Here is a 27891-nt window from a genome sequence, read left to right as displayed (position 1 = left end):
CAGATAAAGGTGCTTGCCTCGAAGCCTAAAGATCTGAGTTCGATTCCTGAGACCAACATGGTAGAAGGAGACACTGGATCTTCCACAAATTGTCCTCTGGTCTCCATACTTGTGTTTGCACACCAACGTACCTATACCTATGTATGTACATATGTGTATGTATATATGTTATGTTTTCTCTCTCTCTCTCTCTCTCTCTCTCTCTCTCTCTCTCTGTCAGGCCAACCCTGACGTCCTCTATCTCAGTGGATAGTCACCAAATAAAGAGGTGACAACCTAAGCCCCTCAGTGCACCCTACAGCCGGCAGGGTCCTTACCTGAACCTTCCACCTCTAACCCCAAATCTAAGCTAAGAGTTTTCTTCAAGTACACAAGGTACAAGGGCCTTCACCCATCAAGTCTTCAGCCCTAGAGAGGGAGCCGGCCAGGTTGCTTCACATGCCAGCCACCGCCTTCTGGTCCAGAAACCTGAGGTGGGCGCCCCTAAGCACACGGTGCTTAGTCAGGGCAGGCTCCTCTTCTCGTTCTCTTCCCACCCTTCACTACACATGCTAGCCCTGGACGATGAGAACCGAACATTCCTGCCCCACTCTGGAATAGGTACGTCCGGGGTGTGGCTCTTGTTGGAGAGCAGCCTCTCGGGTGACTGCCATCGAAGTCCCTGGGGGGCAGCCCTGGAACAGAGCTCGCCGCTCCAGCCACCAGCAGGCACGACGGCCTTTCGCGGGACGGTCCTAGTGACGCTCAGTCTCTGAAGTTACCGCGACCTCAGGCCTGCCGAAGACACAGGGGGAGCTGCAGGACCCGGAGGCGCGCGGCTGCCCGCCGTGGGCAGGGCGGGGCAGAACAGGGCGGCCGCCTCCGCCCGTCCCACAGGGACAGTCCTCTCCGCTCGGGGACTCTGCACAGGGCGGCAGACGGGGCGCACCCCGGCCAAGCTCGCATGGACCTCCCGCGCCGCTGGCTCTTTCGGGTGTTGCTGCTCGTCGCCATCAGCTCCGGGATCCTCTTTATGCTGTTCTCCTCGGTGAGGCAGGGGTCTCCGGAGACCCAGGTTCCCGCCAGGTAAGCGCTGCGCCTAGGGCGCGGGAGGGCGCGCGCTCCAGGAGTGAATCACAGCAGAGACACGAATTTTGTCGCCTTAATCTCACAATGCCTCCGGGACCCTGGGCCTTGCCCTACCCGGAGCACACTGGCGACCCTGTTGTCTTTGGTGAATCCAGGCCTAATTGGGACGGTCTCTGTTGCCACTTTTTTTTCTGGATCCACTTTTGGGGTAGGGACTCAAGTGTCCTGTTTTCCAACTTTCTCCTACTCTTCAGGTGGCCAGAATCTTGCTCTGCTCCCTCTGAGCTCAGGCCTACCTGCGGCTGGCTCGCTTTTATCTGGCTCTATTATTTGTTTGAGTGGTTACTTTGATAAGCTCCATCTGGGCATGGCCCTGGGGAAAGGCGAGCTTCATCTGGAACAGCACAGAACTGGTTCTGAGCTTTCCACCTGGCTTACCGAAGGAGCTTCGAAAGGGTTTAGCTTTATTTCGGGGAGGTAAGCCAAGCCATACCTGGAATCTGGACTCGTGGGGGCTGGGGGGGACTGGAAAACCGCACAGAGTAGCTAGCACACAGAGACCTTAGCAACCTGCCTGCTCCTCCTAGCACTTTTGCATCCTCCTGAGCAAACCTTGCTGAGAAGAGAACAAAGTGAGTACCTAGTGTCTGACTGAAGGACACATATCAGCCGCAAAATAACAAGAGAGATGCTTCCAAACAACTGAGTCTGGTCCCCTTAGCTGGCAATGCTGGGGCTGGTAACATCCTGCAAAGCGCCTAACATGACTTCACACAGGAGGTTGGTTACAGCGAGATTACATCTCAACAAAGCTTTTCCTTTTTAAAAAATATCACTACCATTTCTTTTGTGTTTGAGATTATAAGCACTCAGTATCCCTTCCCTTTTTCTTCCTCAAAGTCTCCCATAATCTCCTCCTTGGTGTTTCAAATTGCTGGCCTTTTTTTCTTCATTAATTGTTGTTACATGCATATGTATATACATATATACACCTATACACATATACATATATAATACATATATGTATATGATTATACACACACATATGTAATCCTAAATATAGCCTGCTCAGTCTGTATGATGTGATTTGTACATGTGCTTTCTGGGCCGACCACTTGGTATTGGCTAACTAGCTGGCCTGCCCTTTCCTGTCCTTCCCACTCTCAACTCTGAAGTTGACTGTAGCTCTTTGTGAAGGGGTGAAAGCCCCGAGGTCTCTCCCCAGTGCACTCTGGCAAAACCTTTTTCCTTCTTAAGAGATCTTTCTTCCTTTCAAAATCCGATGTGAGGGCTGGGGATGTAGTTTAGTTGGTACAGTGTTTGCCTTCCATGCGTGAAGTCTTGGGGTTCGGTCCCCAGTACTAAAACCAAGACAACAACCTGGCAAAATCCGCTAGGAACCAAAAGCCCGTCCTTCTCCTTGTTAATGATGGTATCCGATACAGTAAAACCTGGATGTGGGGGAGGAAGGGGCAGGTTAGGGCCCAGCCTGGCTTTAGCAGTGGGCAGGTAATCCAGCAAGGTAGGTGGCTTTCTAAGTATGGCTGGGAGAGAGAGAAGAGGGGATGAGGGGGAGAAGGGGGGGATGGGGGGTCTGAGTGTTCTTTCTGTAAGCAGGGCCAAGTAACAGGTAGGAGAGTGGCTTGGCTTGCAGAGTCCAAGGGGGCTTTTATTGCACCGTAGGGGGAATCTAGTCAAAGACTCTGGCTCTAGAGAATTCTGCCTGGGAACTTCCTGAACGTTTCATAGTCAGTGTTTTAAAAATTAAACTTGTTCTTTGAAGTTTTCACATGTCGCTGGCACAGTGGTGACACACGCCTTTCATCGCTCCCAGCACTCAGGAGGCAGGGGCAGGCAGATCTCTAAGTTCCAGGCCAGCCTGGTCTACAGAGTGAGTTCCAGGACAGCCAGGGCTGCGTGGAGAAAAAAAAAAAAAAAAAAAAAAAAAAAAAAAAAAAAAAAAAAAAAAAAAAAATCTTGTCTCAAACAACCAAGGGATTAAAAAAAGAAAGAGAATTCCATCCTTGTATATAATACATTCTGAAAGGGAGCCCCTCCAGGGTAGGGTCTCTAGGAGAGTCCCGGCAGACGGAGAAACACCAGACCCGAGACCAAGAGATGCAACAGCAAAGAGGCAGTTTATTTAGCACAGGACCTGCGGACGCACGTCTTTCGGGGGACTGGGCACTCCTGGCACTCGAGAAGAGCATTTCTTTTATAGGGGCTGGGAAGCAGAAAGCGCACTTACAGAAGCAGATGCATGGTTATAGGGTCTTGACTGGTTAATTCAAATCATGCTAGGGTTTAGAGTGAGGACATGGCTGTTCGTTATAATGGGTTTCCTGCGAAATCAGATACAGCCCTGGGTCAGCACTCTGGATAGTCCCAGATACTTCTTGTTCCTTTTCAGTTACCCTTGTTGGTCCATCTGGCTGACTACAGACATCCTCTGTGGCAGAATGTTGAGGCCCCACCTGATTATCTCACTGAGCCTTCTGTAATGGCTGGGTTTGCATCAGCCAAGTTTTCTTGTATGGCTGCGGGTGGAGGGGTCTTTCAATTCTAATGACTTTCCCCTCCCCAACTCCCCCTCCCACTTACTCCCATCACCCCTTTATTCCCTACAAGTAAGCCCCTTTGCGTTTTTTGCTTTGTTTTATGAACTCCCAAGTTTCTCCAGGGATCTGCGTAAGCTCGGGTGTGGAACTGTCCTTGGGAGCCTCCCGGGCTCGCCTGTGGCTACACACAAGCAGGCTCAGGGCGGGCAGGGGCTGCATCTGCTTCGGTTGGTGACTGCAGTGGCCATGTCCTGCCAGAAGACAGTGTTTCACAGCACACCCCTCCCCCATCGTCTGGCTCCTCTGTCCTCTCTGCCCAGGGTGCTAGAGTGTTCCTATGACCTCCACATGCGCCCCATAGCGTCCACAAACGCTTTCACACAGATGAACACATTCACACACAGCATACATATACACACTCTACGCTTAGTTTTTCTTTAATTAAGCTGAAAATATTTGGGTTTACTTTGTTTCTTGGGTGTGAGACAGTAAGTAGCTCATAAAACTCAAAACCGGCCTCAAACTTGCTGTGAGGCTGAGGGTGACCTTGAACTCCTGATCCTTCTGCTTGTGCCTCTGGAGTGCTAGAATCGCAGCTGGTGCCACTACGTCTGAGGAGCACCTTTAGCTTTATTAAGACGTGTATTTTTGTGCTTATTTCTAAGGCTGCAAAGTCTTCACAAGGGGGCACGAGTACTTACCTCCCTGTAAGGAACCCCAGATAGCAGGAAGAATTTGGATTCTTGAGAGAGGGCCATAAAGTCACCAAACCCAGGAAAGCTGGGAAGTACCATTAGGCCTTGGGTGAGGGACAAAAGGGTTCAAGAGAGTCCCCACTCGCAATACCCAATGGCTGTCACTTTTGTCCTAAGTCTGGCAGTTTCCCTTTGGGGTCACAAGGCCTGCTGCCTGCCAAAGTTACTACAGAGTGGGGGTAGGGTAGAGAGGCGAGCTTGGAATCTATCAGAACCTCAGGATGTGGATGTTTGCTTTGCTCCAAGGAGCGCAGGCTGAACAGAGTCTCTCAGCTCCTTAGATGGGGGGAGGGGAGGGACACTCTAGGATTATAATCGTGGACATCTGGCTAGTGGGGGAGGGGTGGGGAGTGGGCAGGGATCATCCCATGTCCCTTCAGGATCTTATTAGAAACCTGGGAAGCTAAGGGGGTGACACGGATCACAAGCTGCACACTGGCTCGGCCAGTTCAGGATTTACAGGAGACCTTTGTTTCCCAGGCAAAACTGCAGGCCCCAAGTCCTGAAACCCCTGGCTCCCTGGTGCTGCTGGGTTAATAAAGGGGTGAGCTATCCAGCCACAGTCCTCTGAACAGGCTTCCTCCACTCTCCCCCTCTGCCCTGAGACATCATTGTGCCTAGGCATTGTGAGCTTCTCTCTCACACCCCTTTAGAAGAGACCCACCAAGAGATAGGGGATCCTTTGCCTTTCTCCCTCACAGACAATGGCTGGCATTTAGAAGGCCTTTTCTCATGGAGTAATTTAGCTGTACTCTTGGACCCCTTCCAACAACCAGGTGATCCAAGAATGGCTGTACAGAGGCCAACACCGAGATTCATACACACCAGCTGCAGACCTGTGAGCCACTGGAGCAGCAAGTCACCCCATGGCCTCTCGGCCCTCAGGACTGTCCCCCAGGTTTCTGGTGTTGCTGTTTCTGTGTGCCACCAGCTCAGCCTCAATTCAAACCGAAGTAGTAGAGGGTGGCCTTGAACTCCTTTTGCCTCCACCTCCTAAATACTAGTGTTAGTGCCCTGAACAATTTCCTGTTTTACATTTTCATATTTTAACCACTCCTGTCCCTGAGAGGCACATTTCTGCCCCTTGCTGAGAACTCGCTTGGCTTCTGTAGCTGGCCAGAATTATAATTAAGGAATGGTACTTTGTACATCTAAAGAGGGAGCCATGGTCCAGAATAAAGATCAAAGAAATAAACATCTCGGGGACCCTGGCGTTTTGTCAGCCTCAGAGTTGAGGAAGTCAGTCTAGAAGCGTCTAAGATGCTGGTTGGATCCCGACTTTACCTCTCTGCCTTTTCCCACCAGGAGCATCATACCACCTGGAGCGTTCTTTGAACCCAAGGCACCAAATTCAGAAAACAGAAAGGTACAGTGATCTACCCACTCTGGGGCAGCTTGAGCGTGTTCTGGCCGGGAGGAGAGGAGAAGAAAACAAGACATTCCTGGGGCTTCTGGGTTTAATCTGTTTGTACTTCTGCCCACATAGAGGTAAACGTCCATCTTCCCAGGGCATCCCAGATCTGACCACTGCTGTTTCCTGTAACGAAGCTGAAAACAGCAGATTAGTGCCCCTACACTGTAGTCAGCTGGAACGTTCTTGGGAGTCTCAGTTGTGTCCTTATTTTAGCTATGTGTGAGTGTGTGCACATATGTGCACATGGGCGAGTACAGGTGTCACAGGGGACACAGGCAGCAGAACCCACCAGAGCTGGAGTTAACGGGCAGTTAGTTGTGAGTGGGTGCTGGGAACTGAACTCAGGTCTCCTGCAGGAGCAGCAGTGTTCTTCACCAGTGAGTTAATGCTCGGAACCTTTTAAATTATATCCCCTTTTTAAAATTAATCTTACCTTTTGTTAATATTTATTATTGGTACTATGAATGTGTTTGCTTGTGTGTGTGTGTGTGTGTGTACTTGTGCCGTGTGTGTACAGATATCTTTTATGGATTAATACAGGCTTAAGCATTGTTTCCAGTGCCTAGAGACTGGACTTAGATATGTTATCTGAGGTTTGGGGGACTCAGGGTGAAAACCTACGCTCAAGAGGTTAGTGATAGATGTCACTCAGAGACAGCACAAGAGGTTCTGGGCAGGTGATGAGGAAAAGCTGTGTTGTGGGCACATGGCCAGTAGCCAAAGAGGCTATGGTCACCTTGAGAGCTTGGGCCAGGCCATCTTTAAATTTCCAACAGGTTTTCTGCTTGGTGCTAACTGATGTGTAGTCCCAGCTAGTTTATAACAGGCATCGCTGTGACTTTTGAACACATGTAGCAAGGCTCTAAAATGGGGACAATCCCATCTTAATGCATGAGGTACCTAGAGACCAAAGAAAGACAGGCGGAAGACAGACTTCTTAGGCAGAAAGGTAGAGAAGCAACAACAAGAGTTAAAAAAAAAACTCATCTCAGTGGCCTTTTGAGTGGTTGGCTTTGATGAGTGAGCGGCAGTGGACAGGCAGTGGCGTGGGGAGCTTTTGGGTCTGTTCTGGGAAATGCTGTTCTGCAAGGGTTGCATAGAAGGTCTTTTACTGGGGGAGTTAATGTGGAAGTGTAGTCCTGGGAAGCAGCAAACTCAGGACTGTATTCCCGATGCGTGGACCAGGAACAGGGATTTACTGATGGCTTAGAACAAGTGACTTCCTCTGAGCCTGGTTATTTTTTTCTTTTTTTCTTTTTTAAAGATTTATTTATTTAATGTATATGAGTCCACTCTAGCTGTCTTCAGACACAACAAAAGAGGGCATTAGATCCCATTACAGATGGTTGTGAGCCACCATGTGGGTGCTGGGATTTGAACTCAGGACCTCTGGAAGAGCAGTCAGTGCTCTTAGCCGCTGAGCCATCTCTCCAGCCTGAGCCTGGTTATCTTAAGGAACTATTGGAGAGTCAGACGCGTCTGTCTGTTGGTGAGGATGATGCAGGGTAGCTAGGTAAACGTAGAAGACACACCGAACTGAACTGGACCTCGCAGGACCATTCACAAACACCTACCTTACTCCCTGTGTTGGGGCTCACCCACCTGCACCTGCTATTACATCTTCTGACGCCAGACAACCCCTTTCTACTGACCCTTACTGAGAGCTTACTCCCCAGACAGCACTGTCTATAAGCAAACCTCCAGTCTTTCCAAGGAAAGGTCTCATAGTTTAGGCCAAAATCATGTATTCTTTGGCTGTGGGTCACAAGTCTGACTTTCTAACTTCCGTGTCTGTCCAAGGTTTAACGCACCACCGACATTCTCAGTGTTACATCCCCTCATCCCGCCTCCCCATCATGCACCGTGGGATGGATTGCATCCTCTTTGCATAGTGTGGGATGCTCATATGTTGCATGGTAGCAAAAATCACTGTACAGCCATTTCCTGCCCTGTCCTTTGATCAAGGCTTAACAAAGAAGCTTATTTAGAAGTGGCAACACCTACTCCCACATCCAGGCCGAGACTGGATACTGTGGGGCCAGCTAAAAACCTTACATTCCTGAAGGGTCCCGAGTGCAGAGATGAGATTCCTTTTCCTGCGGCTCCTACAACTCAGGGTGCAGGCTAGGTGACCTGAAACAATAGAGTTCGGGGCTAGGAGGGGGAATTCTGCTTTTGTCTGAAGTTTGGTCTCCAGTACCTACAGCAGACTAACCTCCTAGGACTCCAACTCTAGGGGGATCTGAGGCCTGTGGCTGTCTGTGGAACAGTGGCTCTCACATGTATGAACACATGCATGTGCATCATTAACAAAAAAAACGAAACAACAAAAACTCACTAGAAATCAACTCTCCATTGGTTCTGAAAGCCAAAGAACACACCAAGGGATCATACTCCCCCCGAGGTTCTAAAAAGCCACCCTGGTCTACTTCTGCCTTTGACTCGGCTTGACATCACTCCATCCCTACATACATCCACTGCATGGCTTCCATTTTTCACAGAGCCACGTGATCAGGGGGCTGGCTAGTAGATTTAGGGCTAGCATTATTCCCCAGAAGGCTTCATTCTGGTGACATTCACCAATTCCTTATTTCCAAGCCAGGCAGATGCCCTAGGTTTTCTGTCGATGTGACAAACTCCTGAGAAAACAACCTCAAAGGAAGAAAAACTAAGGTCATGGTCTCATGGTCACCTAGATACGTTGTTTCTAAAGACAGAGCATCATGGGAGACAGCAGATGACAGAGTCATTCACATCATGGCGGACAGTAAGCATGATGAGAGGACACAAGGGGACCCTGGGACAAGATAGAACCCCCAAAACATGTTGTAGTCACCAACATCCTCCAGCTAAACCTCATGGCAGAAGTTTCCACCATCTCCCGATGATGTCATCAAATTTTCATTAGTAGTGGTAATATCGTTGTCTTGAGACATGGTCTCTCTATGTAGCCCTGGCTGTCCTGGAACTCCATATTTAGACCAGGCTGGCCTTGAACTCACAGAGATCTGCCTGCCTCTGCTTCAGGACTGAAGATCTGCACCACCATGCTGGGCTGCCATCAAACTATTAATGCATCTGTGGGCTAACTGATAAAGGGCAGAGCTCTTGTGGTCCAAATGCTTCTCTCCACCAGCCGAGGACAAAGTTATCCGAATGACACATCAGGTCTTCACGTCACCGTGTCACTTTAAGGTTCTCAGTGCACACAAAGGCTGGGGATTGACTATGAGCAGCCATGGGAAGGAGGGCAGCTGTGATCCTTCCCAGCAGGAGGCAGGGTTGGGATCAGGATAGACTCTGATTGCCCGGCTTGATTCAGTTTCAGAGAACTCAGGGTTTGCCCATGTGGGATGGGAAGGAATATGAAGCCAGATCCCTAATGCAAGGAAGGGCTGGCTGGCCAGGTTAAATCCAGAATGTTCCCTGGTCCTATCAGGCTGCTGGGTCATCTCAGCAGAAAGATTCATGGATGGCCCTTTCTGTAGGGATAAGGGAAACACCCTCCAGAATTCTCCAGGGAGACACACCCCTGACCCGTACCTAATGGGCTTAGCCCTCTCTCCTCTTTCCAGAGCCGACTTTGCCAACACCCGCTTTCCCTGGCCATTCAGAAGGACAAGCGCTTCCGGGGCCTCTTTGATCTCTCCACCCCAGTGTTCCTATGGGACAGCCTCTTCACTCAAGAGCTGTGGAAGAATCTGAGCCAGCACAATGTCCCCTACGGATGGAAGGGTCTCTCCCACAACAGTAAGCTGCTCCCTGTTGCCTCTCCCCTACCCCGTGCCTCAGCCAGCCCCTTCTTCCCACATGGCCCACCCCATGCCTTGGAGTGTACCCAGTCTTCGAGAACCAGTTATTCTAGATATTCAGGCCAGCTAAGCTCCCTGCATCCTTTTCTCCATCCCCACTACATACACTGACTCCATTGTCCCTTATCCCCTGTGCTTTCAAGGATAGTCTCCATAACATAGGTCCTAAGCCAGGCTGTGCAGAGAAAGCCAGGCAACAGCCTGCTCCTCATGGGTCCCCCTTACCCTCACCACAGTCATTGCCTCTACCCTGAGACTTCTGAAAAACCCAGAGAGCGCGGAGCTGTTTGGCGCTTCCAGGAAACTACCTCTAAGCTGTATTCACTGTGCTGTGGTGGGTAACGGAGGCATTCTGAACGGGTCTCGGCAGGGTCAGGAAATCGATGCCCATGATTATGTCTTCAGGTAATGAGGACAGGGGCCGGGGGAGCTGGGTGGACAGCCCTTATTCTGCTAGCTCTGAGGGAACATCTGCCCTGAGGCCAGGGCCAAGGCAGCTCAGCAGTTAGGGTGGTCATTCTAGACCAGCCATATGGGTCGTGACTTCTTTGGTGGGGGCGGGGGGATGTCAAAGGACCCTGTCACAGGGGTCTCCTAAAACTAAGCAAAAAGGGGGTTGGGGATTTAGCTCAGTGGTATAGTGCTTGCCTAGCAAACACAAGGCCCTGGTTTCGGTCCTCAGCCGGGGGGGGGGGGTGACTAAGCAAAAGCACAGATATTAATATTTTGATTCATAACAGTGACAAAATTACCGTCATGAAGTAGCCACTGAAAATGTTGTGGCTGGGTGTCACCACAGCATGAGGAGCTGTCTTAAGGCATTCCCACATTAGGAAGGTTGAGAACCACTGGTCTAAACCAAGTATCAGACAACCCTGAAGACAGAACGCAGGTATCCAGTGTAAAGAAACCTTGGAAGAAGGGTCCCAATGGCTAGATTTACCCATTCAGAGAACATCTTGTACGGACCCAAGAAGTGAGGATCAAGCTAGACCCCCAAACAGATATTCCCATGGGCGAGGGAACAGTACAAACCAGAGAGATGGGGGACTAGTGAGGCAGAGCCACGGAGATAGAAGGGAGCCAGACAGCATGGTGTTGCCACTAAGACACTGAAAGGCTTCTGCTGGGGCCAGACTCAATGGCGCCATAACCAAAGGCTTTGAGCGCGACGTGGGCACTAAGACCTCCTTCTACGGTTTCACCGTGAACACCATGAAGAACTCGCTCATCTCCTACTCAGATCTGGGCTTCACCTCTGTGCCACAAGGGCAGGTGAGGCCCGCAATGTATGAACCACAGTGGCACTGTCTTCTTAGGAACCCTTGTGTGGGGAGGGCTTTGGGGTTCACAGACTCTGCCCAGTGGGTGCACAGGTGCTATTAAGACCTTAGCCACCATCTGGGTGGCCAAAGGCACATGCCTTTAATCCCAGTACGCCCAAGGCAGAGGCAGACAGATCTTTGTGAGTCTGAGGCCATCCATCCTGACCTACATAGTGGGTTCTGGGATATCCAGGGCTACCCTATCTCAAAAACAAAAGAAGAAAACAGAAAGATCTCAGCCACCTGATGCAGACATGACAGCTAAAGGCAGATGCGCTGGACACTTCTCTGTTCTTTCTATTGGCCCAAGGCTGTCTCTCGGGCATAGAAGTCCTGGGAAGGGTTAATATTTACTGAATATAAATGGGGTACCCTGTGACCCCACTTCACTGGGGAGGAGACTAAAGCTCGGCATCCTTCTGGAGGTAAGTCAGCAGACAGCCCAAGCAAGGTTCAAACCTAGGTTGCCCACCCTAGAGTTCCTCATCTATGCGCAGCTTGAGGACATTTTTTTAAAAGATTTATTTATTTATTATATATGAGTACACTGTAGCTGTCTTCAGACACACCAGAAGAGGGTATCAGGTCTCATTACAGATGGTTGTGAGTCACCATGTGGTTGCTGGAATTGAACTCAGGACCTTTGGAAGAGCAGTCAGTGCTCTTAACCACTGAGACATCTCTCCAGCCCCCGAGGGCATTTATTTATGGGGTACCTCCTCTGTGCGGGGTTGTAGGGCATGGAGTGTTACAGGGCAGGGAGCTAAGTATCATGGTTGCTCTACGTGAAATGGTCCTCTCTGTTTTCCAGTGGCAGAGTTAAGGGCTACTGAGAGGTTGCCAAGCATGATATTAGTATGCGCCTTTAGCCATGGCACTTGAAAGGCAGGGGCAGGCAGATCTGTGTGGGTTTTGAGGCCAGCCTGATCTACATAGCAAGATCTAGGTCACCCAGGTCTATACAATGAGACTGTCTTGGGGAGCGAAGAGTTGCTGAGAAATTTGGGAACATGTCCAAAACATCGTTAGAATTGCTCAGATCTAGGCCCTCTGGAGATGTGTCCATGCCCCTAGGCTACCCACCCAAAGAGTGACATGGGTGCTCTTGAACCTTTACCAGAGCTCCATGTAGGAAACTGAGGTACAGAGTCTCATTCCCCAGACACAGCTAGTGCCAGAGCCAGCCTTGGAACTCTCTGCCCTGCGCCTTTCCTCCGCACTCACTGGCCATAATACTATGCTTTCTGCTTTGATCTCTCTGGGTGCCGCATTCAGAGTGAGAGATAGATCTCCCTAAGGGCTTCTATGGCCCTAGAAAGGGGTGGGCCATGTTTCTAGAAGCTTCTACCTATAATCGGAACATTCAGAACTGTCCTTGGCATAGCATCTCGGCCTGAGTCCCTACTGTGGGAGCTATTAGTCCGTGAGAGAACAAAATGTGGGGAGTCTGTCACCCCACTTTATCATGTCAGTGTTGGGAATTTTGGAGTGGCTCGGTGGGTGGTCCTTGCTCAGGTTCTCTCCAGCAGTGGGCTGCTTTCCTCTGCAAGCAGGAGTTGGGCTGGGCACAGGATGACCAGGTCTTCTTTACCTGGGTTTTTCTGGAAACCCCTCAAGAGTCCTCAAGACAGGACCATTACACTTCCCCAGACTGAGCAATCCAGGAGTGCAAGAAAACCATGAACTTCTTATCACCCAGTCTTCAAGACCGGGTGTGTATTTTGCCTGAGGATCCAAAGAGCTGGAGTCATCTGACATCCAGGAAGTGGGGAAGAGAACATGGTACCCTCTGTTCTCAACTCTCTGAACCGAGCCTGGGGAGTCAGTGTTCCTGGCTCTTGGGCAGGATGCCTACCTACCAGGATCAGTGACACGGACACAGCCCAGAGCTGTGTATTCAGTGTCTTGTGCCTTAGAAACGTGTGTGTGTGAGTGAGTGTGTGTGTGTGTGTGTGTGTGTACAGCATGTGCATACTTGAGGCGCGCAGAGGCCAGCAGAGGACATCAGATTGTTATGGATTGTTAAGACCCACCATATGGGTGCTGGGAGCCAAATCCAGGTTTCTGGAAGAGGAGCGAGTGCTCATAAGCACTGAGGCAGCTCTCTTGGCCCATCTATATTCTCATTTAAAAGTCTGGCAGGAGGAACAGGAGTTCCTTGGCTGTGTTGGGAGTTTTGGGACCAAACTGAACTACTGTCTTAAAACAAACAAAAAACATACAATAAAAGCTTTTATGCATCGGTCACATGTCTGGCCAGTCCTCAAGGGAATGGTAATCATGTGTCACCTCTTACTGGAGGGACATTAATGATCTGTGAACCTACAGTGAAACCACCCAAGAACCTCCCGGGGGGCGGGGAAGCATGCAGCCTGGTAAAGAAGTCTTCACATGCTTCAGTGGGGAGCTGAGGTGGAGGACTCTCTTCTCTGGAGTCGAACATGGCCTTGTCTGATGCCCCCACAGGACCTGCACTACATCTTTATCCCCTCAAGCATCCGTGATTACCTGATGCTGAGATCTGCCATTCTCGGTGTGCCTGTTCCAGAAGGTCCAGATAAAGGGGACAGGTGAGCTGCTCTCCAGATATGGGCCTGTGACATGGGGTGGGGTGGGGGGGCACTTGAACATCTCCCCTTGTTCTGAGGACCCATGGCTGATTGGAGCAGCTAGCTGATGGCTCTCCAGCCCCAGCTACAGTGCGAGCTATGTGAAGGAAGAGAAAACTTTCTTCAAAATTCAATACTCCCTAAATATTTAACATAACTTAGCACTGGGGATTGTAATCTGGCTGACAGTGGCTGCCATCCTCTGGGAACCCCTGGGTGGAGTGGGGCCATGGGGCTCATGGGACTCTGTCCAGCGAAGAGGCAATGCTTGGCCACCTGACTAAAGTCAGATTTGTCAGGGTTCCCCGTCTTTAAGGTGGCTCGGGGCCCCGTGCAGCCCTACTGGATGAGAGGTGGTCTTTCCTTGGAAAGACCTGGCCCCTCCACTGTAGGCTGCTGCCCCATTGTCTTGCTGGTGGACAGGCAGACAACAGGGCAGCTGGGCCTAGGATCCATGTCACTGATCCCAAGAGCCAGGAACACTGGCTCCCCAGGCTCGGTCCGGAGAGTTGAGAACAGAGGGTACCATGCCCTCTTCCCCACTTCCTGGATGTCAGATGACTCCAGCTCTTTGGATCCTCATCTGAACCCCAGCCTGAGCTCCTTAGTGTCTTGTGCCTCTCGGAAACTTAAGCTACTGCCATGGCTAGAAGACCAAACCTTTCTCATAGTTCTTGATACATAATTACCTATTCTCCTAGAGCATTTGGAAGCCCTATGCTGTGGGCAATCTTACTGGGTGGTAGGACAGATCCCAGGCTAGCCCCTGCTGGGCGCCCCACCCCCCACCCTGTGATTACCTAACAATGGTTCCCTGGTGTTGCCATAGGTCATAAGAACTGAGGATGGGTTCTGTTACATGCTGGGAATTCGCTCTTGGGGAACTGCTTCAGAGTCCCCGGTGGACATAAGCCTCCCTAACACCAATGAGCTCCCCCTCCCACACCCCTAATCCATCCCCAACCCAGTCCCCATCCCAGTCCCGATCTAACCACGCTGATAATCCAAACAACCAGCAGCTCCCCCCAAGCTCTGGAGGCTCAGCCCCTTCCCCTTCCCCTGCCCGAGGGGCTTCCTCCCGCCCAACCTCTCACAACCCTACCCCAGCTCCCTCTCAACCTTCCTCCCGAGCTTCCTCCCAGTCTCCTAGTCCCCGCGTCCAGCATGTGCCCCGAGGGTCTTCTCAGGTCCCTACTCCCCCAGCCTCCAAATCTCCCTCCCAGACTGGATTAAAAGCCCTCTCTCGAAACCCTTCCCTGACGCCCACGACCATTCTCAGGTCCCCTGCCACCTCGGCCTCCTACATCGGGCCGATGATCCGTACCATCCCTTCCTACATCACCCCCTATGTGCCACGCTTCATGAAAGAGCCCCCCTATTTCCAGCCCCCTACGGCACCTCTTCCACAAAATCGCTGCTTCTCCTGCCCCTTCCCGTGTCAGGCCCAAGAATCCAGGGAGCAGCCGGCACCTCCTGACTCTCTCTACTTCCCCCTCCTACCGCCTCCCCCTCACATCCCCCAGGTTCGGTGCACCTTCCCTACACCCCCAGCCCTGTTCACACCCCCATCCTCCCTCTCCTACACCCCACCGATCGAGGTCCTGCTGAAGGGGAAGCCACACGTGGTGCCGTCGGTGCTGCCCCCCACCTTCTATACCCCGTTCTCCCGCTTCTACTCCCAGCCCCGACCCCACCACCGCTACCACAAGCGCCTAACACTACCCTCGCTCTCCCTTCAATACGATGGTTCTGGACGCTCTGTCCATTTCTATCGTGGGACCTAGGCCTCACACCTATTTCGGACCGGAAGCCTCTGCCAGTAAATTCAAGCTCCTGCACCCAGACTTCATCGGCTACCTGACAGAGAGGTATGGGGGATGGGGTGGGAGATGGGGAACCTGCATCCCCTTTTTCCCTTTTCACACGGAGCCCACACATCCTGAGTGCTTTCAGCTGAGCCTGCTACTGAGCTCCGTGGGCCTGCCCGGCAGCACACCCAATGCTTGTGGTTCCTCGCACTGTATTATTTATCACCTCGATGGGGGTAATGGTGGGGGGCAGGTTCAGCACAAACTAAACAAGGAAGCTTCTCAAAGCCAGAAGATGTACAGTGGTGCTGGGTGTTAAACATCTGTCACCACTTCGAGCTCCAAACCCCACCTCACCAAAAGCCACTAGTTTAAGAACCACGGGACAGCTTCTCTCCCTCCCTCAGCTTCCATGCCTCTCCCTAGTGGTTCCCAATACTTAGGGTGGGTGATTTGGCTGTCTGGACATACTTTGGTTGGCATGAACACAGCACGACGTTATAGGTGAAGGCAATGATCTATCTGCCAAGTGTCCTTCAGCACAGTTCCAGCAGTGATGCCCAATGTTAGCCACCCCACAGTTAGAAAAACCTGCCCTACAGCACAAAGGCCAACATCTCAAGAGAAAGTGGTTCAAGCAGTAGGTGGAGGGAGGCCAGCAGAAGCCTCCAGCGCCAAATCCAAGTTGAGGTCAGGACCTGCGGACCCTGTCTGGGTGAGCTCCCTGATAACCCTGTGGTTTCTACTGGCCTTGGGGAGAGAGAGGCTTCGGCCTCAGGTTAAATAGAGAGGCAATACATGTGTGTCCAAGCACTGATGATACCATGGCAAAAGACAGTTGTGGATTGGGAGAAAGGGGAGTAGCTCACCCAAATGCTCAAACTTGGAGCCCCCTTGCATTTTCCCTAAAGAGAATTGGTTGGAGTAGAAGGGCCAGTTTCTGGATGTTTCCTGCCTGTTTGAGTGGGTAGCAGAGTCTAAAGTCACAGCCATCAATGTCTTTTTCAGGCCTTTACATCTTTGTGGGGCGGTCTGGGTGTGGTGGGGCACTCCTCTAATCCCAGAAGGTAGTCCTCCCAGTTCAAGGCCAGCCTAGTCTACAAAGCAAGTTCCAGGACAGCCAACAGAGAACTGTATCTTGGGGGTGGGGGGGACAAACACCCCTCCCACACATAAAAAAAATGTCTGGAGGGCTGGGAGAGAAACACGCGAAAGCAGCAGCCTGTGAAGGTTGGGCTGGAACATTCACCAGACTGGCTGAGCTTTTTGAGCCCTTGAAATTCTCAGCACAGAGCAGCTGGACACCCAGTTTTACATGGGTTCTGGGTATCCACAGTTATCATGCTGTGTGGTAAGGGCTGTCACAATCTCACTAGTCCCTTCTAAGTTTTTCCGTTTCTGATCCCCTTGCAGGTTTCTGAAATCCAAGTTGATTAACACACGTTTTGGAGACATGTATATGCCTAGTACAGGGGCTCTTATGCTGCTCACAGCCTTGCACACCTGTGACCAGGTGGGTGGCCGCGGACTACGTCAACAGAACTCACCGTGGCCCAGAAGATTCCCAGTGGCAGGAGAGCCTGTATTCAGGAGAATGGGCTCTGGGTCAGCCTAGCCTCAGCTCCCAAGTCCTCCCTTCCCTCCTTTGTGGTATTTAAGGAATAACAGGCCAAACAACTCTTCTGAAAGCAAACTCTCAGACCTGGCCGGGGACAGCTTAGAGCTGGCATGGGACAGCAGGTCCAACCTTCACATGAAAGGATTGGAAATTGGTAAAAGGTTCCTGGCAGGGTCTGCCTGGTGATGTGCAAGGGGTGGGGGGTGGGGGTTGTGTGAGTTTTCAAAGGCAAGAGTTAGAATGCAGATGAGACAAACACGAGGACCCTAGGTTCAATCCTCAGGACCTTAAGGGAAAAAAAGGCTGTGGTCCCATTAAAGGCATGAGGGGTGGAGGGTAGACACCGCCCTGGTCCTGGACATCTCACCTACTTCCTGCCGTACTTAGGTTCCAAAGCAGAGCCTCTCACTGTCTCAGTATGACCTTGTGTAGTTACTAATTACACCTTCTGTTCCAAGTAATTGGCTAAGACTCATCTACAAGAATGTGCACAAAGGGCTCTCGGCCTGCGTGGAGCTCTTTATGTGCACCCTCCATCTTTTCTAGGGAACCTGCTTCCGGGCAGATGCACTCTTATTTCAAGTCAATAAACACTGTGACTGTCCTCCCCCAGGTCAGTGCCTATGGATTCATCACAAACAACTACCAGAAATACTCAGACCACTACTTCGATAGAGAGAAGAAACCACTGGTATTCTACGCAAACCACGATCTGTCTCTGGAAGCTGCACTATGGCGAGATCTGCACAATGCCGGCATCCTTTGGCTTTACCAGCGCTGACCCCAAAGGACCAGATTTCTGTGCTTCAAATGCACCTTTCCTGACCTTTCAACCTTTGGAAGAGGCAGCCCTCTCCTTTCCAACAGAGGGTATTGAGACAAGACCCATCAAATACCCGAGCCTGTTCAATGCTTGAAACCATCTTAAGTCAAGACAACTCTTTGAAGTCTTAGCCAAGGGAGGGCAGACTGCTTTGTAGAATTTGTTTTAAAATTGAACATTAGCTCTCCCAAAATGAGAGACAGTGATCCTTGCCAGCAAAGAGGCAGGCACATCTCGGAGCTAAATAGTTTTTTAAAAGCCAGCACCTTGTCCTGAGCAACTAGAAACATTAATGGAACCACTCAGGGTTATCCAGTAACCACAGTGGAGCGGAGACTCATCCCCAGCTGAAACCCATGGCATGTCAAGTCCCAACTGCCAAAGCCATTCAACCTGAGGACACCTTAAGCAATCTAAGAACGTGACACTTCTGCCTCCTGACAGGATGAGAACCAGAAGCAGGATAGTTTGAGGCTAGATAGTAGGGTAAGTGATGGATGACCATTGTCTCGTGTGTTGGTAGAGTAGAAGACACAAACTGCATGGTGGCATGTCTGGCGGGAAGGGGTGCGGTGGCACTCAGGACAGATTTGGTGGCTCATACACCAAGACCCAGGCCATGATCACCTAGCACCAAAGTATGGGAGGTAGTAGCACTTGACCAACCTTGCGTAAGTCGCCACCACTGAGAAGTCCCGCTGGAGAAGTATATCAGTCCTTGTCACCAACAGGAAACTGAGTGATGGACCCTCACTTCAGCTTCAATAAACAGCACCTGATGCAGTCCAATAAATCTCTCGAAGCCATTTTTAGTCTCATCCAACCAAAATCACCGGCCCTCAAATTGTACAGCTGGGGTGGGGAGTGGGTATCTCTAGGGGCTACTGGCCAGATATCACACCCACACTGGCCAACTCTAAAGCTGAGGATTGACCATTGGTTCTGTGGTTTGGGGAAACTGCTGGCTATAAACCCAAGTCACTACTGACCTAAACTCTCAACACAACTGGGAGTGGAGGTGTGATCCCTTATTCCCAGCACTCAGGAGAGGCAGACCAGGCCAGTCTTAACAGCCTGTCTCAAACCTAAACTTGATAGTAACTATGGTGGCTCCCTTCTTAACCCAACAGAGGCCGAGACAGGAATAATAGTTTGAGACCCAGTCTGGGGTACAGAGCAAGTTTAGGTCAGCCAGGGAGTTAGTTACCTGGGAAACCACAGCCTCTTATTGCAGGAATTGAATTGTTGTCCCACCAACTAACTCCATCAGACAGCCCTATGTCAGTTCTGCAGACTACTCGTCCCTTCCTGATCCCTCACAGCACTGTGCTGACAACTCAAATTCCCAACACCCTTAGACCCACAGCACACTCCCCATCAAATGTGCAGACACATTAGGAGTGCGTTACCAATGTTCCATTTAACATCTATGGTTTTACATAAGGGTGCTTTGCCTGTATCTTGGTCTGTGCATTACTTACATGCCTGGTACCCATAAAGTCCACAAAAGGGCATAGGATCCCTTAGGACAACGGTTACCGATAGTTGTGAGCACCATGTGGGTACAGGAAATTGAACCCAGGTGTTCTGGAAGAGTAGCCCGTGCCCTCCAGCCCATCACCACTGGATGGTGAAAGTGTTAGGCAATGTTAACCACCTATGCTTTAAGTGACAAGTCAATTTGAACAGGCCAATAGAAAATGACTCTGTAGTTCAGTTGCAGCGTTCCTGTGGAGCAGTCCTTAAGTGTTTTAAGGCTTACTCACACACCCACAATGCTACCAAGCTAAAGTTTATAAAGTTTATTTGTGCTTCAAAATACAAAGCCCAATCCTGACTTCCCAGGAAACCCAAGTTCAGAAATGCTTTTGTAGGCTCAGCAGGGGCCTCCCCAGTGCCTCTGACTCAGTGCCTTCACCAGCTGTCAAAGGCTTCCCAGGGTGACTCTGGTCAGAGGACTTTCCTGGCGCCTCTTGTAGATCGGAACTCCCAAGGTCTTTTGATGGCTCTTTGGGAAATTAAAGGCAGGAGCAGCAGCAGGCTATATGCTTCTCTCTGGCACTACAGGACAATGACCTAGAAACAAAAAATTCGAAGGAGACAGCCAGCTAAGTGACTTGAACACTTGACAAGGCATTATGTGTGCTGCACACAGGCACTAGCAGAGTTCAGAAGCAGGCTGATGTGACTGGCCAAAAAAGGCTTCTCATGAAACATCGAGTATTTACATTCAACCAAATCCCGGAGGACCTGAACCTGAGTCCACTCAGGAGCTGAGCAGACACACCCCCACTCTTGCCGGCAGGAAATTACACCACAAATGCAGCTGCTTTATAACGATGACACCGAGCCGAAACCCAAGTGTGAGCCTGTGCACACCTCCCAGTTTCCACGGGGAAAAAAGGACATTATACACTTCATTAAGGCTGAGCAGAGCCTACCCCACCCAGCCCCAGGACTAGTTTCTTGCTCCTCCGTGCCATCAAGGAGACAGGACTTAGGCTGCACTGAGGAGGCCGCCAGGGTCACAGCACATTGTCCTAATGTCAGCATTGCTAAAGTCAGGGACAGAGTCGCTAAGCACTGTCAGCACAAGCTGGCATAAGCCTTACATCCCTGCCTCCTTTTAAAGGAACACGTTCATTTTCTAGAAATAAGTGATGAGCACTTCTCACTCCAGCGAGCACAGGATGGGTGCTGGTGTCCTGCTCACTTCCAACTCAGGGATTTTGCCCTCAGGGTACCCAAAGGGGAGGACTAACAAGGTAACTAGACCCTAGGTTTTGGGAGGCTGGCACACAGCTCTCTACAGAGCCTATTCAACTTGATCCCTTATAAGGTTCAAATTTCTTTAAACACAGAGCCATACCCCTAAGCCTCAGAATAGAGCTTTTCCCTCAGCTGAAATCTTCAGACAGGGATAACTAATCCATCATAGGCTTAAAGGCTTTTGCGGGGGTGGGGTGGGGACAAACACAGTGAAAATATAAAAATCACAAAGGGCCAGGCACAGTGACACAAGCCTTTAATCTCAGAACCTAGAAGGCCACAGACTAAGTTGCAGGCCAGCAAGGGCCTGTACAGTAAGACTCTAAAAAAGGAAGAGTTACACTCAATCCTGCAACACCTATGACCCCAAATCTAACAAACTAATCCTTCCCAGCAACCACCAGCCCTGCAAGTCTATGGAGAAGCTCTTACCAACCAGTCATCTTGAAGGTCCTTGGACACCTCCTGGAGCCAACCTGGAATCTGAATGGGTAATAAAGACAACACACTTCATTCTAACAGAAGCAACCTTAACATGGACATTCTCAAAATAGATATTAAAAGTCGAGCCTCAGTAAACCATGACTCTTCACAAGGGTCATTCAGACAGGGATAACTTAAATCATCCTCAGCTCAACCAGTAACAATTGCTTCATCTGTCACAAGGGAGCTACATAACCCAGTGAAGAAACAAACCCCTGCTGAACTTGCCTGCCTCTAAGCACAGATGTTCCACTGATTGTGTGGAAGCTCTTTTGCTCACAGATAAAAATCCAGGTGCGGGAAGGATGGCTACCCGTGTGGCTGCATCAACACCCCTTGCAGATCCAGAAACTGAGGCTCAGCGTACACCTGCAGGTAAGGAAACACACACAAGGTTAACTCTAAACTCATGTAGAGTCTGCCTGCCAGACCTGGGAAGCTGAGTTCCAGGCACCCACACTCCACACTGAAAGGCCTTAAGACTCAGATGATGTCACATCACCTGGACCCAGCCCCCACAGGACGGCCAACTTTTTACAGGCTTTTAAAGAGATTCAGCCAGTGTTCTTAGACAATAAGCCATTTGGCTGCTACCAGGAAGAAACAAGGACAGTATTAACCCAACCAGTGCTCCATAACAAATTCAAGGCCAATCCAGGTTACTCAGTAAGACTCTGGCGTGAAAAAAGGTCACGCCCAGCATCAGTCTTCCAGCTGAGCCAGAGTCATTGACAAGACTATCAATGGGATCCCTGAAATGGTAGGGTCACCTACTACATGGAGGCTATTGAAGGACAGCCATTACCACACCTGCCACCAAGAGATGACAATATAAAAAGGAGCGTCCCCCCACACACCTACATGTATAAAATCAAACATGTGGTCTTCTGTTTAAGACTGAGGATTAAAATACTTATCTCAGGAGGCATTTAAAACTAGCCAGTGCTCTAGACTTGATGTAAGAGACTCAATGTGGAACAGGTCATTGAACTGTTTCTTCATGCCTGCTTTCAGACATTCTTAATTCCACTCCAGAAGCGACAAGGGTGGACAGGAAATCTGTGTATTTTAACACTTTTTATGTGTTCTGAGATACATCCAGGTTTGGACACCAGTAATTCTGTGCTACAGAAGACAAGACTCTGTGCCACTATCAGGCAGCAGGCCCAAATCTTTACATAATCCAATATCCAATTTCCAGGCCAAAAGACAGCTCAGTGGCTAAACAGGAGACCAAACTCACAAATCAACCTGACTGGTGGCACACGTACACACAAAAAGAATATAATCCCCTCAGCTTCAGTTTACTGAGCAGCCGAGTAGGAAACAGTTTTGTATTCACAAACGTTAAATGCAGCTCCTGAGAGTGCCGAGCTAGGAGCAGAACCATTCCCATCTGGACAACCAATCCTGCAGCACGTAAAACCTCACCCCAAATCTAACAACCACAGCCTCTACAATTCTCCAAAGCTCTTACCATGCCGACTCATCACGATGGCCCCTATGCACCACACCTTACGATGATGCTTCCTGGAGGCAACACCTCGATCTGAAGGAGTAACAAAGAGATCACACTTCATTCTAACAGAAGAAACCTTAACGTGCTCATTCTCAAAATAGGTCTTAGAAAGTTGAGCCTCAGTAAACCATGACTCTTCATAAGTGTCATTTCAGACAGGGATAACTTAAATCATCCTTAGCTCAACTAGTAAGAGGCTCCCAAATCCCTGGCCAACACAACTCAATTTTGGAAGTCCGTTCTGGCAACCACGGTGAGTTTGAGAGGACACTCAAATCACACTGAAACACACCCTCCTCTGGACTCGTCGGTAACTCTTACCGAAATGGCCTGAGGAGGGCTCAACATGCATTCTTATAGCTGAACTTCAGAACTAAGCGTAAGCATCTGCCGACCATCCAACTTCTGACTGAAGACCACACATAGTCCGTTTGCTTTCAGGGATCCAGTCATTACTTCTAGATGAACCTAATCTCCCGTGTGCCAAAGGGATGCCTTCAGGGAATGAAAAATTATGCCACGTTAAAACTATGGGTTTTCAGTTTACGATTCCCTTGATTACAACCTGCAGTTACCAGAGGTCACACGCATTCAGGAGTTAGGGCCACCCTCAATGGAGACCCCAGGGCAGAAGTAAGCTGCATGCTCCGCACGTGGCTGGCTGTGAGGCACAGGGGGAAAAGACACCCGTCCCCACTCTCTCAAGAGAAGGAAGTTCGAAGACCAAAACGGGCTTTAGCCCTTTCGCATAAAACTCCTCCTGTCTGGAAAGCATTTTCTTAGAAATCTCAGACCTCCTAAGGCCTCTAATAGCAAAGGGAAGGGCTTATCGTTGCCACTTCACCTCCGGAAAGAGAAAGCATGTTGACAGTATGTGTAGACAAAAACTCATCTTCTCTTTCTCACAGCTTACCATCACCCAAAGCCTAGGCCTTTTGGTGAACACACCACGAACCAGCACGGCCATATCTTCCCAACACGCGGCAGAGGACCTGGAAAAGGACGAAATCGCGCTTGCGCGCAGTCTTTCCCGCCCCCAAGTCTCGCCGTAATTCTCGCGATGTTGAGAACGGCTTCATGGGAAATGTAGTTCTAAAGCTACCGGTGCCGAGATTGGGTCGTCTCACCTCAGCCTGAGCGGAGAAAAGGGGTAAGATGGTGGCAGCCACCAGGGGCAGCAGAGAGTCCGGGGTGAGAAGCTTGGTCTGGGAAGAACTTCAGCCGTCCCCGGCTGAGGCTGGGGAGGTGGAGAATGTTCGAGGGTTCAGGGACCGATGAGGAAACTGAGGCTCGTTATTAATTGTGCTGCAGATTTTATCTGGGGTAGAGAGGCGTCATTTGGCTTGGCTCCTTAATGAAGTCCAAGCAGAGTCCCAGGGAATCGTCAGCTGCTTTTAAGATGGGGGCGAGAGCGGGTGCAGGCGGCAGGGGGCGCTCGAGAGCCGCAGGGGCGACCGTCCCCGGCAGCAGTAGGTATTCACAGGCCTGTGGCACTGTTCTTACCGGGAAGAAACATGAAAACAGCGGTGAGGACTAGCTAGTATGAATTGGAGATAACAATCACTTTAAGAGAGGCATTTAGTGTGAGGATTAGGAGAAAGGCGCTCAGGAAGAACGCATACACCAGTGCGGGAATGGACTCAAAGGAGAGTTGCAATTGTTGCCTTAGCGTTAGCCTTGTACACTATTCTGGTAGCATCTGAGCTACATCTTAAAAGGTTGCTAGGAGACATCCCCCTCCCCACTTTCCTGCTATCTTGGTAAGTAAAGTAAGTGTGTTGGCACCGAGAAGCTTTGGGTGCAATTGTAGTCCACAAGTCGCTAGGAGTTGCATGGGGGCAGGGACTGGGAAGCTACTTTGTGTCCTGCCCTTGTTAAATGTGATAGGTGTCTGGTGAGAGTCGCTGAAAAGTGTAGTTTAATATCTGGGAAGGGTGAGAGGGCCTTCACCAGTTGGTAATTATACCAGGATTCTTGCTTCTCTGTTGGTAAGGGATTTGACGGGATTCCTGAATCAGGGACCCCCTTCCCGCTCCATGGCCGTGTTTTTCCATGCCTTCCAGTCCTGCCTCGTTCGTTTTCAGTATCATTTTCCATGAAGCATCTTGGCTTCATTTTTAAATAGGACAAAATGGCAAGGCAGGGGGCCAGAACTTACACCTCTTTAGAAGCTAGTTTAAATTTGCAAGAAGAAGAGCCTTTTATTTATGACCCCTGCCCCATTCTCCTCAAATGGGGCTCTGTAGCATTTGGCCTGTATCATCTTTTTAATGTGGCATTCTGTTAAAGATACATACTCTTTTTATTTTTAAAGATTTATTTATTTATTATATATGAGTACACTGCAGCTGTCTTCAAGACACGCCAGAAGAGGGCATCAGATCTCATTGCAGATGGTTGTGAGCCACCATGTGGTTGCTGGGAGTTGAAGTCGGGACCTCTGGAAGGACAGTCAGTGCTCTTAACGCCTGAGCCGTTTCTCTAGCCCGAAGATACATACTCTTAATGGTCACATCCTTGTGTATTTCTCTCCTTTAATTTGATTGTGAGTGCTTCAGTAGCAGAGGGGGGGCTCCCTCAATATTTTTATTTTATCCCCTCACAATGCTCAGCCCAAAGCTGCTTGTGAAACTTGTGGCCAAGTGACCTTCTGCAGACTTGCTAATGATGGTAGTTAATTCTTTATGGGTTGCTCACTGTGAAGGCCCTGTGACTGTCCCCCTCAACAGATGAAGGAACGCAGACTGGGAGGGGAGGTGCTGTTTAGAGTCACACTGGCATCTGGCAGACTTGGTTTGACCTCAGCCTGCAGTTCATGCTTCTATCACTCGGTTGCTGCGTTCGCCGAGTGAACTGTTCTACTCTGTGAGAGCTTATCTTCTGGGGAGAGAAGTCAAACCGAGGACTTTTGTGTCCTTACGTATGCATGTGCATGGGAATGTGCATGTATGTAGGTGCGCATGTATGAGTATGCGGGTGCATGCAGAGGTCAGACATCAATTCTGGGTGTCTTTCTCCACCACTCTCCACTTTAGGTTTTAAGTCAGAGTCTCTCACTAAACCAAGAGCTTTGGGTTGGGTACACTGACTGGCCAGGGATCCTTCTGTCTCTGCTTCCCCAGAGCTCAGACTCGCAGACACTGTTCCCACCTCCTCCTTCTGCTCTGTCTGTTTACTTATTCTCTGTGTGGTGTGGGGGTTACCCACATGTCTGTCTGTGCACCATGTGTGTTTCTGGTGCCCACAGGGGCCAGAGGAGGATGTCCAATTACCCCTGGCACCAGAATCCCGGTTGTAAGGTGCCGTTTGGTTTCTGAGACTGTGACCTGTGTCCTATAGAACAAATGCGCTCAGCCACTGAGCCGTCTCTCCAGCCCCTACACCTCGAGTGCTGGGGCCTCGTGTCTCCTTGTGTAGCAGGTACTTTACCAACTGAGCCATGTCCCCAGCTGCAGTCCTGCCTTACAGAGTGGCTGGAGACTAATGAGAAACTTTGACACTAAGATGCTGGCCACCTGCTTTGTTGGTTTGAGCCACATGGTGGCAGACTGAGCTGAGCATCTGTAGGAGCCACTTGGCGTCTTGGCTTTGGGATCTCATGCTGTCTCAGCATTGGGATTCTGTAAACCCCACCCTTCAGTTACCTGGCAATAGCCAGGTATGCTCCGCCCCAGTGACCTGACACTATGAAAGGGGCTGGTTACCCCCTCCTCTCTCTCTTGTTCTCTTGCTCTCTCTCTTGCTCTCCCACCCTTACCCATCCTCTTCCCCTTTCCTTCCCCCTCTCTCTCCACATGCTCATGATCGACCTCTACTTCTCTACTCCTCTCTTCTCTCTCTCTCTCTCTATCTATCTATCTATCTACCTCTACTACCCTCTTAACTCCCCCCATGACCTCAATAAACTCTATCCTGTACTATACCATCATGTGACTGGTCCCTTAGGGGGAAGGGATTCCCAACTTGGATCCCCCAGAGGCATCCCCTTGCCTCCAGGCCTCGCCACACCTCCATGGGCCATATCACCCCCCTCCCCACTCTCTTCATCCTATTTCTAACATTGGTGCCAAAACCCAGGACATTGGCATCTTTTAACAACACTCAGGGCTCCAGGCTAGTTGCCACCCAGTGTGCAGAAAGGCCACTATTCCTAGCACCTCACTCTGTCTGTAGGTTTCTGTGTGGGTTTCACCCCTGACAGGACACAGTTTCTCCTGCACAACTTAGTTATAGTCATGAAACATTCACAGGCACACAACCAATAAGGGTCCCACCAGCAGCTGGGGGCAGTGGCCAAGAGGCTGGGGCAAGCTCCAAAGGCCTTGTGCCTGAGCATACAGGAGGTGCGACTGTCTAGGCAGTCCAGGATCACTGCAGGAGCTTCAAAGACTGCACCAGAATTCCTGAATGAGCAGCCAAGGGCAGAGTTGCTGCGGTCTAATCTGCGCCCGGCACGGCCAAGATCCAGTGCGTCTCGTGTACAGTGGGAGCCCATAGCCGGTCTGCAAGACCGTCAGGTGCAGTTTACTGAAGCACCACAGTCCAGTGCTAAGTGTCAGAAGCGGGCAAGCTGACTCTCACCCCAGCGCTGTGAGACTCAATCTCAGAGTGCACAGGGGAAATTTAGTCAGCTGACCGGCTGGGCTGGGGAAGTCACTGACTGGATTTGAGAAAGATGTGGTTTCTGAAAGCCATAGCAAGAAAGCAGACTTTACAGTATTGGTGTTCCCTTCTTGATTGCAAAGGGAATCTTGGGTTTTATTAATAAGATCGTGAAGGAGGGTCGGCGAAACCTCCAAGACGCTGGCTGCTTACACTTGGAGCATCTGCATCCGTGGTTTCACAGGCAGTGCGTCTGTGTGCAGGCATGTTGGTGGCTGCCCTGGGAAGCTGTTCCTCCATCTTGTCTACAATACAATTCTGGCCAAGTTTGGGGAATTCTTCTTGCCTTTAAAAACAACAGTCTCTCTTCTGGCTCCGGGACACTGCACAGACGTGATGCTTGGGCTTGCCACAGCCGTCTGGAATCCGTGAGGCTCCCTTCAGAGCAAGAGCCAAATCCTCTGAAGATGGATTGGAAAGAAGAAAGGAGTCTTTGAGGCTGCTGGTCAACTGCTGGAGAGAGCCAGTCCCAAAACCCTTGGCTTTCATGTCTGCTTGGCTTAAAGATACACTTTCATGTTTACTCTTTCTGTATTTAGGATATGCCTTAAAAGTTTCCAGGAAATACAGAGTGTGAGATAGAAAAAAGAGGTGTCATTGTTTAAGTTTCAGGCTGTGGGTCCTGTTAAGAGTTCTAGTTCTGGTCAACCTAAATGATACCCACATTC

The 27891-nt window shown here is 50.3% G+C and overlaps 3 protein-coding genes and 1 long non-coding RNA gene across 4 annotated transcripts in view; 2 read left to right on the top strand and 2 right to left on the bottom strand.

The window, feature by feature from the left end:
* The first annotated feature begins 936 nt into the window (after nucleotides 1-936).
* Nucleotides 937-18441, top strand: ST6GALNAC2 (ST6 N-acetylgalactosaminide alpha-2,6-sialyltransferase 2). The gene is made up of 9 exons (XM_080922812.1): nucleotides 937-1065; nucleotides 5687-5747; nucleotides 9371-9545; nucleotides 9844-10012; nucleotides 10744-10882; nucleotides 13399-13502; nucleotides 15326-15409; nucleotides 16763-16862; nucleotides 17581-18441. The coding sequence occupies exons 1-9, from the start codon at nucleotides 944-946 to the stop codon at nucleotides 17746-17748; spliced, it is 1122 nt and encodes a 373-aa protein (XP_080778938.1). The 5' UTR covers nucleotides 937-943; the 3' UTR covers nucleotides 17749-18441.
* On the top strand, nucleotides 14468-15316 carry LOC308426253 (testis-specific serine/proline-rich protein; the record flags this gene model as incomplete). Its single annotated transcript, XM_080924007.1, has 1 exon — nucleotides 14468-15316. A coding segment is annotated over one exon (849 nt), but the record flags the coding sequence as incomplete, so codon positions are not given.
* A 1180-nt stretch (nucleotides 18442-19621) lies between the features above and the next one.
* Nucleotides 19622-23549, bottom strand: LOC308426405. The gene is made up of 6 exons (XR_013975203.1): nucleotides 23475-23549; nucleotides 22883-23056; nucleotides 22520-22591; nucleotides 21271-21411; nucleotides 20992-21042; nucleotides 19622-19866 (listed from the first exon to the last, which is right to left on the bottom strand). It is a non-coding gene; the product is annotated as an uncharacterized lncRNA (long non-coding RNA).
* A 3872-nt stretch (nucleotides 23550-27421) lies between these two features.
* Nucleotides 27422-27891, bottom strand: part of PRCD (photoreceptor disc component) — a gene marked incomplete at its 5' end in the record, with an annotated part of 8706 nt that continues 8236 nt past the window's right edge. The window contains one exon of the mRNA XM_080923096.1: nucleotides 27422-27624. The remainder of the gene's footprint in view (nucleotides 27625-27891) is intronic.

Source organism: Micromys minutus (genome assembly GCF_963924665.1).
Source record: "Micromys minutus genome assembly, chromosome: 10".
Taxonomy (NCBI): Eukaryota; Metazoa; Chordata; class Mammalia; order Rodentia; family Muridae; genus Micromys; species Micromys minutus.
Note: the sequence above shows the minus strand (reverse complement) of the source record. Positions and strands in the feature narration are given on the sequence as shown.

Coding starts and splice junctions, on each gene's coding strand:
- ST6GALNAC2 (XM_080922812.1), top strand. CDS start 944: ATGGACCTCCCGCGCCGCTGGCTCTTTCGGGTGTTGCTGCTCGTCGCC. Junction 10,883..13,398: donor CCTCTGTGCCACAAGGGCAG/GTGAGGCCCGCA, acceptor ATGCCCCCACAG/GACCTGCACTACATCTTTAT. Junction 13,503..15,325: donor GGTCCAGATAAAGGGGACAG/GTGAGCTGCTCT, acceptor CGTGGGACCTAG/GCCTCACACCTATTTCGGAC.